This window comes from Monodelphis domestica, chromosome 8 (genome assembly GCF_027887165.1).
Source record: "Monodelphis domestica isolate mMonDom1 chromosome 8, mMonDom1.pri, whole genome shotgun sequence".
NCBI classification, from domain to species: Eukaryota; Metazoa; Chordata; class Mammalia; order Didelphimorphia; family Didelphidae; genus Monodelphis; species Monodelphis domestica.
Window position 1 is genome coordinate 185,494,108 of NC_077234.1, and position 11,673 is coordinate 185,505,780.

Genomic DNA, 11,673 nt, shown 5'->3' on the forward strand with positions numbered 1-11,673 from the left:
TGAACAGGCAGTTTTTCACCAAAGAAATCAAAACTATTAATAAGCACATGAAAAAGTGCTCTACATCTCTTATAATCAAAAAGATGCAAATCAAAACAACTCTGAGGTATCACCTCACACTTAGCAGATTGGCCAACATGACAGCAAAGGAAAGTAATGAATGCTAGAGGGGATGTGGCAAAGTCAGGACAAAGTCAGGTGGAGTTGTGAATTGATCCAACCATTCTGGAGGGCAATTTGGAACTATGCACAAAGGGCGATAAAAGAATGTCTGCCCTTTGATCCAGCCATAGCACTGCTGGGTCTGTACCCCAAAGAGATAATGGACAAAAAGACTTGTACAAAAATATTCATAGCTGCGCTCTTTGTGGTGGCCAAAAATTGGAAAATGAGGGGATGCCCTTCAATTGGAGAATGGCTGAACAAATTGTGGTATATGTTGGTGATGGAATACTATTGTGCTAAAAGGAATAATAAAGTGGAGGAATTCCATGGAGACTGGAACAACCTCCAGGAAGTGATGCAGAGCGAAAGGAGCAGAACCAGGAAAAATTTGTACACAAAGACTGATACATTGAGGTACAATCGAAGGTGATGGACTTCTCCATTAGTGTCAATGCAATGTCCCTGAACAATCTGCAGGGATCTAAAAAATAATACCCACAAGCAGAGGATAAACTATGGGAGTAAAAACACCGAGGAAAAGCAACTGCTTGACTACAGGGCTTGAGGGGATATGACTGAGGAGACTCTAAATGAACACTCTAATGCAAATACCAACAACATGGAAATGGGTTCGAATCAAGGACACATGTGATACCCAGTGGAATCATGTGTCAGCTATGAGAGAGGTGGTGGGGGGGGGGGGGGAAGAAAATGATCTTTGTTTCCAATGAATAATGTTTGGAAATGACCAAATAAAATAATGTTTAAAAAATGATAAAGGTAAAAGTTTCAGAATATCCTGGAAACTTTTTTGAACTGATGCAGAATGAAATAAGCAGAATCAGAAGAACAAATTACACAATAATAACATTGGAAAGTCAGACAACTGAAAGACAAACTCTGAACAACGCAATGACTAGAGGACTCATGATAAAATACTTCAAGACAAATGATGAACTCATATATTTTTCTTAGATGACTAATGTGTAATGTGGGAATTTGTATTGCTTGACTATGTATGTATATTGTTATAAGGTTTCTTTTTTTTTGTTGGCTGAATAAATATTAATTTTTTTAAAGCCACATTCTCAATTAAGTTCTTATGGTAATCTGGAGTTACTTATTGCCCACTCTAACTACTAAGAGCACACAATTATTTAGAGATAAAACCACTATAATCATCAAGTCAACAAACATTTTAAGTACCTGTTATGAGCCAGGCACTATGCTAAGTGATGGTGCTACAAAGAAAGGCAAAAAAAACACTCCCTCACTTGTGTAGCTCACTACAACTCTGTACAAACAAGATATAGACAGAGTAAAGTTAAATTATCTCAGACGGCAGTCATTCTTCCAGTCCAGGTTAACTAAAGAGAAGCAGAGATGTCTGCAGACATTGAGAAGTGAGTCTGGCATGGAGCACTCCAACACCCAGGCAATGCTCAAATACAAGAGGAAGTCCTGGATGGATGCCATCAGATGGCTTTGAAGCCCACTATCCACTTCCAGGTCACTGATCCAGAGCAGACTAAACCCTAAATGGCACGCTTTGGTAGACAGAGGTTATAGACCTTAGGCTATGTATGGAGAGGGAAAGGTCGAGTTTAGAAATAGGAAGCAGTTGTGTGGCTCAGATACCAGGAATAGAGCAGAGCTATCAATTCCAGCTTCTTGCCCAGGCTGAAATCTATAAAGCATAACCAGGACAGGAATCCCAGATCAAAAGGAGAGTCTACAATTCTGTTTCCCCTGAACCAGCTTCCAGGCTGGCTGATATAAAGTAGCCAACTCTAGAAGGAGTGTATTGTTGCTAAAACCCAAACCCAGATCAGGAATTTGCAGACCACAAAGCAGTCAATCTTTTCTTGGATCAAATAACTTTGGAAGAACCAAGTTGTCCCTGAAATCCTGGAATAACACAACACTCAATACCCCAAGAAAGTGATAGCAGGACCATCCTAGACCTTCCTCTCGAAGTAGTCAGTGCAGATAATATCAAGTATGAAGTCAGAAAATAGGCTGGAAGAATGAGCAAACAAAAAAAAAAAAGGAATCCCACCATGAAAAGCTATTATATTTGTGAGTCTTGAAATTTCTCAGACTTATGAATGTTAAAAAAATTCCCCATTGGGGAATTCTCCATTGGAACAATTCCCTATTGGGACTACTCCCCATTTGGAAAGTAAGAACTCTACCTGAATCAGAAATGGGAAGACCTCTACTCCACCCATACTTAAGCCTGCTTTAGGGGAAAAAACTCTTTGCTGAACAATGAAAAGTACTTAAACCCATACTTAAGCCATGCCTATTAAGCAACTTGTGAATTTACAAGGAACAAAGAACTGGGAAACTTACTCAGAGCTTTCCTGGTGTGAATTACTCAAAAATTCACACCGTCTTAGGTGTGAACTAAGAATGGTTACTCAGAGCTTTCCTGGTGTGAATTACTCAAAAATTCACACCTTCTTAGGTGTGAACTAAGAATGGTTACTCAGAGCTTTCCTGGTGTGAATTACTCAAAAATTCACACCTTCTTAGGTGTGAACTAAGAATGGTTACTCAGAGCTTTCCTGGTGTGAATTACTCAAAAATTCACACCTTCTTAGGTGTGAACTAAGAATGGTCTGTCCTTTGGAAAACGTCTACTGTGATTGGTAGATGTAAGGACTTAGGGGAGGTGACATAGGAGATTTTGCCCTTAAAAATAAGAGCTCAGGGAAGAGCTGGTAAATCATTCTGAAACATTCAGATTGGAGAGACTCATTCTGAGGAGACTGATTCTGAAACATTCAGATGGAGGAGGGAGCTGGTGAAAGCAGCTGAGATGCTGCTGGCCTGGTGTCATTAGAAATCCTTAGACTATTTCGCAAACAGAATGGCGGAAAGCTTTACTCAGCTTTAATTTGTGAACTAAAGGTTTAAATTCAAATATTTGAGCAAAATGGAAAATTCTGCAAAAACAGAAGATTGTGAAAAGATCTTTGAAGATGAAGAGGCAGATGTAGTTTACAAAACAGAACTCTCTGTCACTGTTAATGAAAATTTAACAATTTCAAAAAGTGAATCTTCTGATGAAAAGGACACTAATAGTGTACAGGAGGTCACACCAAGAAAAAGAAAACTGGAATTTCAGGATGATCCTGATGTTGAGACTGCAAGTTGTGGGGAAGGCACTCCATCAAAAACAAGAAAGGTAGATAATGAAATTATTCTTGAGGAAAGAGCTGCAGCAGGGGATGAAGAGGGCATTTCACGAAAGAGAAAGTTAGAAACTGATGATGTTTCAAAAGATGATACTTCTACTTGTGGAGGTGGCACTCCTTCAAGAAAGAGAAAATTGGAAGGTGAAGATATTCCTGTGAAACGCAAACCCTTAGAAGGACATGGCGCAACAGTAGCTGCTTACTACAATGAGCTTCAGGAAGTTGGCTTGGAGAAACGAAGCCAGAGTCGAATTTTTTATCTTCGAAATTTTAATAATTGGATAAAGAGTGTCCTCATTGGGGAATTTTTAGAAAAAGTGCGACAGAAAAAGAAACGTCACATCACTGTATTGGATCTGGGATGCGGGAAAGGTGGAGATTTACTCAAGTGGAAAAAGGGCAAAATTAGCAAATTAGTTTGTACTGATATTGCTGATGTTTCCATCCAGCAGTGTCAGCAGCGTTATACTGAAATGAAGAATCACTGCCGTGATCATGAGTATATTTTCAGTGCAGAATTTGTAACTGCTGACAGCTCAAAGGAACTTTTGACTGATAAATTTCGTGATCCAGAGATTTGCTTTGATATTTGCAGTTGTCAATTTGTATTTCATTACTCATTTGAGACTTATGAACAGGCTGATATGATGCTCAGAAATGCTTGTGGGAAACTTAGTCCTGGAGGATATTTTATTGGTACTACCCCAAATAGCTTTGAGCTCATAAAACGCCTTGAAGCTTCAGAAACAGAATCATTTGGAAATGAAATCTATACCATAAGATTTCAGAAGAAGGGAGAATATCCTTTATTTGGATGCAAATATGATTTTAACTTGGAGGGTGTTGTGGATGTTCCAGAATTTTTGGTTTATTTTCCTTTGCTGATTGAAATGGCAAAGAAGTATAAGATGAAGTTAGTGTACAAAAAGACATTTTTGGAATTCTATGAAGAAAAGATTAAGAACATTGAAAATAAAATGCTTCTAAAACGTATGCAGGGATTAGAGCCGTATCCAGCAAATGAGAATGCCAAACTTGCCTCGGGGAATGTGGGTGATTATGAACATGCTGCAAAATATATGAAAAATAGTCAAGTTAGATTACCTTTGGGAACCTTAAGTAAATCTGAATGGGAAGCTACAAGTATTTACTTGGTTTTTGCATTTGAAAAGCAACCTTGAGCATAAAACTGATTTAGTCAAAAAAGGTGGTTTATTCTACCTTATACAGAAGTGGAGGATTCTCAATAGGCACTAGCAGCTTTGTTTTTATCTCTTTTTTTCTTTGTTTATCTCTTCTTTATTTAAAAAAAATAGTTTCACACATGTAGGATCCTCCAGAAATCCAATTATCAATCCATTACTTGCCACTTCTGTGGGAAGAAGGGCCACAATATGATGGAATGTAGAACCTTTCTTAAGATGTTTGGAAGGAATACACAGTTTAATAATAGTTTTAGAAATAATAACTATAGAAATGATGATAATGGTTATAGAAACCAGAATTCTAGAAATTATAATAATGACTATGGAAATAACTATAATGAATATAGAAATAAAAACTTTAGAAACCAGAATTATAGAAATAGGAATTGGGAAATTAATGACAATGTTCCAATTAAAGAATATTATAATGATAATGAACAACAACAATATATGAGAAATGGAGCTCGTCCAAAAAATACTCGAGGTGCTAATGATCCTCAGAGAGGTGCCCTTCAGGAGGGTGCCCAGGGAACTTCCCAGTATAATAAAGATGATTCTTCTTAGATTTTATTGATTTTGTTGATGTTAATTAACCTTTTTCAGTTTTTTTTTCTCCTCTCCAAATAGTAGGAAAGATGAATAAAGAACTTAAGACTATGATTGGCAAATTATGCACTGAGACCCATTTAAAATGGCCTGAAATTCTCCCTCTGGCCCTATTTTATCTTAGAAGCAGGCCTAGAGGAGACTTACATATTTCACCATTTGAGATGCTTTTTGGACATCCGCCTATACAGGCTAAGCCTTTCTCCCCGGCTTATACATCGCTATTAGGGGGAGATATTACTATTGCTTCCTATATACAGGAGTTACAGCACAAACTACGTGAACTTCATGAATCCGGAGCTGCAGTACAAGCTGGACCATTAGACTTTTCTCTGCATGACCTGAACCCAGGAGATAAAGTTTATATCAAGAATTTCAAGCGAACTGGAGCAACTCAACCTTCATGGGAAGGACCATTCCAAATATTATTAACTACTCCAACATCTATAAAGATTGGAGAAAGAGACTCTTGGATTCACTGCTCACATGTGAAGAAAGCATCTTCTGCTGAGACTGATTGACTCTATCCTATCATATGAATTGTGACTCTATCTTATCATAAGAATTGGAGATAATAATCCATAGACAAATGGATGCTGTTTTTTTTTCAAGAATATATTGAATTACTGATTTTTTCTTATTTTTTCTTATTTCTTTTCTTTTATTTTTTGATCAGAATATTTGATTTTTTTCTCATTTTTGTACTGAAGGTACACATAATTAATATTAATATTATTTTTCCCTGCAGTAATACAAGTTAATATATATACTCTTGCTATAATATCAATATATGCCTAAAAGCTTTAAACTATGGGAACCTGCCATTTATTGATAAAATATTATAGGACTGTGATTAATGTTTGTGTCTGATTCCAGGAAAAGGGATAAAAACAAGGAGCACAGACTAAACCTGAATAGTGCCAATAGAGCACACAAGAAATATTAAAGTGAGACTCGAGGTTGCGACGCTTAACTTATGTTTAAGTCGTAGGACTTCCTTGTATCTACACTCTTTTCAAAGTACTCAAACAAGTACAAAGCTTGACTATCATGCTGGCTCCCTATATCTCTGAAGGAAAAAAAATCAGACAAGGGAATGACATTTCCCCATCAAAATAGAATTCTAATTCTTTTCTTCTTACATTATGGCAACTTCCTGTAGTCTTGGCTACAAATGGCTAAGTGAAATATTACTACATTCTGTCCTACATACTTGTGGGATAGAAATTACTTTAAACTGGACCTATACAAGGTCTATTTTGAATTTTTCTTATGTTTTTGATTATTTTTCTATTCTTTTGATAATTGACACATACACCCCCATAACTGAACATTGCATTCTGAGCTAAACTTGATATTTTTTTTTAATACTTACTTCAGGGGGGATTGTATTTTAATTTAAAATCTAAGAATTTTTGAATTTTTTTTGTTTGAGATTGTATTTTTATAAAAATCCAAGAATTTTGTTTAATATTTTACTTTTATAAAAAAAATTCAAAGATTTTGATTCTGTTTGAGAAAAGATCTTCAAGAAAGAAGCTTGAAATTTTTATATCCAGAGAATGAACTGTTGTAGAAAGATGCCGAAAACCTACACTTCATCAAGAAGATCAAGAATGAACTTTGGATGTGATTGATTGGACTGAACTTTTGATTGAACATTTATTGTAACTGTACACATTTATGCCAAAAGGGACTGCCCCTAATTTGGCTTTCTGTCAATGCGCCTAGCAAAACATTGGTTTTGCTTTCTTTTCTTTTCTATTTCCTCTCTCACTATTCTAATTTCTCTTAGAAAATTGAATGTTGTGTATATCTTTAGTTAGAAGTGAATTTAGAACTACAAAATGATTATGTTAAATGATCAATGGGGAGACTAGTCTCCCAATGATCATCAGGGGGGATTGTAAACCTCAAAATTTCTTAGACTTATAAATGTTGGAAATTTCACCATTAGGAAATTTCATACTTGAAAAATTTCCTATTGATAGTGGGTCTTGACTATTGGAATGTGAACCCCATTGGCATGAGAGGTTCCTTCTCCTCCCTTCTTAAGATTACTTTAGGACAGAAACCTTTTGCTGAACAAAGGAAAGGACTTCAACCTATGCTTAAGCATAGAACAGGAATTTCTTTGAGTCATGAGTGATTTTAGAATTGATACAATAGAGATACTTGGAATCAATCTCCACCCTATTCAGTCCTAACAGGATTGAGTAAGGGCTGCAGCCTAGATCAAAATTTAATTATTTCAATCTCTACCCTACTCAGGTTAACAGGATTTAGAAAGGGCTGTAGCAAAGGATCAAAGATTTAATTATTTGAAAATATGACCTTCAACAGACATATGCAAAGCCAGAGACCTCTGGGCGGTCCTGGGTTAAGCTAGAGCCTCCACTGGCACAGGGAAATTGATGGACAGGTGATTGGTAGATGTGAGGACTGAGGGGAGGGAACTTGGATGGTTTCCTGAAGGATAGGGGGGGTCTGAAGACTCGAGGTGGTGGAGGAGTTTGTTGGAGTGGTTGCGGTGTGCTCTGAGAAGCTTGCACTGAAGGAAGCTGAAGGTGGGGGCCCCGGAGACTGTTTCTCCATTTTTGGTCACGTGAGTAATAGGGACAGATCTCCTTTCATTGCCCCAGCTATCTAAGGGCTTGGGCCTTTTGGCCCAGCCTAAACAGAAGGGGTATTTAAGCCCTATTCCCTTCTCTCCCCTTTCTCTCTCCCTCTATCTCTCTATCTCTAATTCCTTTCTTCCTCCTGTTTGTAATTAAAACTCCATAAAAGGTTGACGGCTGACTTGAGTTTTCATTAAGGAATTACATAGCTGAATTCCTTGGCGACCTTAAATTAATATATATCAGTCTTTTAAAAGTGATTTCCTTGTCACAAAATGTAGACAAATAGCAGATTGGATTAGAACCCCAAACCCTACCATATGTTGTCTTCAAGAAACACATATGAGACGGGTTGACACTCACAAGGTTAGAATTAAAGGTTGGAGTAAGACCTTCTGGGCCTCAACTGATAGAAAGAAGGCAGGAGTTGCAATCATGATATCTGACAAAGCCAAAGCACAAATAGACCTGATCAAATGGGATAGGGAAGGTAAATATATTCTGCTAAAAGGGAGTATAGACAATGAGGAAATATCACTAATCAACATGTATGCACCAAATGGTATAGCATCCAAATTTATAATAGAGAAACTAGGAGAATTGAAGGAGGAAATAGACAGTAAAACCATATTAGTGGGAGTCTTGAACCAACCACTATCAAATTTAGATAAATCAAACCAAAAAATAAACAAGAAAGAGGTAAAAGAGGTGAATGAAATCTTAGAAAAATTAGAGTTAATAGACATATGGAGAAAAATAAATAGGGACAAAAAAGAATACACCTTTTCAGCACCACATGGCACATTCACAAAAATAGATCATACACTAGGTCACAGAAACATGGCACTCAAAAGCAGAAAAGCAGAAATAATAACTGCAGCCTTTTCAGATCACGAGGCAGTAAAAATATTGATCAGCAAGGGTACATGGAGACCCAAATCAAAAATTAATTGGAAATTAAATAACATGATACTCCAAAATCGGATAGTTAGAGAAGAAATCATAGAAACAATTAACAATTTCGTTGAAGAAAATGACAACGGCGAAACATCCTTTCAAACCTTATGGGATGCAGCCAAGGCAGTACTTAGAGGAAAATTCATATCCCTGAGTGCATATATTAACAAATTAGGGAGGACAGAGATCAAGGAATTGGAAATGCAAATCAAAAAACTTGAGAATGAACAAATTAAAACCCCCCAGAAGAAAACCATACTAGAGATCCTAAAAATTAAGGGAGAAATTAATAAAATCGAAAGTGACAGAACTATTAAGCTAATAAACAAGACTAGAAGCTGGTACTTTGAAAAAACAGACAAAACAGACAAAGTACTGGTTAATCTAATTAAAAAAAGGAAAGAAGAAAGGCAAATTAACAGCATCAAGGATGAAAAGGGGATCTCACCTCCAATGAAGAGGAAATTAAGGCAATCATTAAAAACTACTTTGCCCAACTATATGGCAATAAATATACCAACCTAGGTGATATGGATGAATATTTACAAAAATATAAATTGCCTAGACTAACAGAAGAAGAAATAGTTTTCTTAAATAATCCCATATCAGAAAAAGAAATCCAACGGGCCATCAAAGAACTTCCTAAGAAAAAATCCCCAGGGCCTGATGGATTCACCAGTGAATTCTATCAAACATTCAGAGAACAGTTAATCCCAATACTATACAAACTATTTGACATAATAAGCAAAGAGGGAGTTCTACCAAACTCCTTTTATGATACAAACATGGTACTGATTCCAAAGCCAGGCAGGCCAAAAACAGAGAAAGAAAATTATAGACCAATCTCCCTAATGAATATAGATGCAAAAATCTTAAATAGGATACTAGCAAAAAGACTCCAGCAAGTGATTAGAAGGGTCATCCACCATGATCAAGTAGGATTTATACCAGGGATGCAGGGCTGGTTCAACATTAGGAAAACTATCCACATAATTGACCACATCAACAAGCAAATCAACAAGAACCACATGATTATCTCAATAGATGCAGAAAAAGCCTTTGATAAAATACAACACCCTTTCCTACTAAAAACACTAGAAAGCATAGGAATAGAAGGGTCATTCCTAAAAATAATAAACAGTATATATCTAAAACCATCAGCTAATATCATCTGCAATGGGGATAAACTAAATCCATTCCCATTAAGATCAGGAGTGAAACAAGGATGCCCATTATCACCTCTATTACTTGACATTGTATTAGAAACACTAGCAGTAGCAATTAGAGAAGAAAAAGAAATTGAAGGCATTAAAATAGGCAAGGAGGAGACCAAATTATTGCTCTTTGCAGATGACATGATGGTCTACTTAAAGAATCCTAGAGATTCAACCAAAAAGCTAATCGAAATAATCAACGTTAGCAAAGTTGCAGGATACAAAATAAACCCACATAAGTCATCAGCATTTCTATATAATTCCAACACAGCTCAGCAGCAAGAACTAGAAAGAGAAATCCCATTCAAAATTACCTTAGACAAAATAAAATACTTAGGAATCTATTTCCCGAGACAAACACAGGATCTATATGAACACAACTACAAAACACTTTCCACACAACTAAAACTAGACTTGAACAATTGGAAAAACATTAACTGCGCATGGGTAGGATGAGCCAATATAATAAAAATGACCATCCTACCCAAACTCATCTATTTAGTGCCATACCCATGGAACTTCCAAAATTTTTGTTTACTGATTTAGAAAAAACCATAACAAAGTTCATTTGGAAGAACAAAAGATGAAGGATATCCAGGGAAATAATGAAAAAAAAATACAAAGGAAGGGGGTCTTGCAGTCCCAGATCTCAGACTATATTACAAAGCAGCTGTCATCAAAACAATTTGGTACTGGCTAAGAGACAGAAAGGAGGATCAGTGGAATAGACTGGAGGCAAGCAACCTCAGCAAGACAGTATATGACAAACCCAAAGATCCCAGCTTTTGGGACAAAAATCCACTATTTCATAAAAACTGCTGGGAAAATTGGAGGACAGTGTGGGAAAGATTAGGCTTAGATCAACACCTCACACCCTACACCAAGATAAATTCAAAATGGGTGAATGACTTGAACATAAAGAAGGAAACTATAAGAAAATTAGGCGAACACAGAATAGCATACATGTCAGACCTTTGGGAAGGGAAAGACTTCAAAACCAAGCAAGAATTAGAAAGAATTACAAAATGCAAAATAAATAATCTGGATTACATCAAATTAAAAAGTTTTTGTACAATCAAAACCAATGTAACCAAAATCAGAAGGGTAGCAACAAATTGGGAAACAATCTTCATAAAAACCTCTGACAAAGGTTTAATTACTCAAATTTATAAAGAACTAAATCAATTGTACAAAAAATCAAGCCATTCTCCAATTGACAAATGGGCAAGGGACATGAACAGGCAGTTCGCAGCCAAAGAAATCAAAACTATTAATAAGCACATGAAAAAGTGTTCTACATCTCTAATAATCAGAGAGATGCAAATCAAAACAACTCTGAGGTATCACCTCACACCTAGCAGATTGGCTAACATGACAGCTATGGAAAGTAATGAATGCTGGAGGGGATGTGGCAAAGTGGGGACATTAATTCATTGCTGGTGGAGCTGTGAATTGATCCAACCATTCTGGAGGGCAATTTGGAACTATGCCCAAAAGGCGATAAAAGAATGTCTGCCCTTTGATCCAGCCATAGCACTGCTGGGTCTGTACCCCAAAGAGATAATGGACAAAAAGACTTGTACAAAAATATTCATAGCTGCGCTCTTTGTGGTGGCCAAAAATTGGAAAATGAGGGGATGCCCTTCAATTGGAGAATGGCTGAACAAATTGTGGTATATGTTGGTGATGGAATACTATTGTGCTA

The 11,673-nt window shown here is 36.5% G+C and overlaps 2 protein-coding genes across 5 annotated transcripts in view; one reads left to right on the forward strand and one right to left on the reverse strand.

Moving 5' to 3' along the window:
* PCID2 (PCI domain containing 2) overlaps positions 1-11,673 on the reverse strand; it is a 74,239-nt gene that overhangs the window by 51,484 nt on the left and 11,082 nt on the right. The window lies entirely within an intron of this gene.
* Positions 3,038-4,828, forward strand: LOC100022330 (mRNA cap guanine-N7 methyltransferase-like). The gene has a single exon (XM_056808265.1). It carries the CDS (start codon positions 3,107-3,109, stop codon positions 4,547-4,549), a length of 1,443 nt encoding a protein of 480 aa, XP_056664243.1. The 5' UTR covers positions 3,038-3,106; the 3' UTR covers positions 4,550-4,828.

Bases quoted from the DNA above. Each gene is read 5' to 3' on its own strand.
- LOC100022330 (XM_056808265.1), top strand. From the start codon at position 3,107: ATGGAAAATTCTGCAAAAACAGAAGATTGTGAAAAGATCTTTGAAGAT.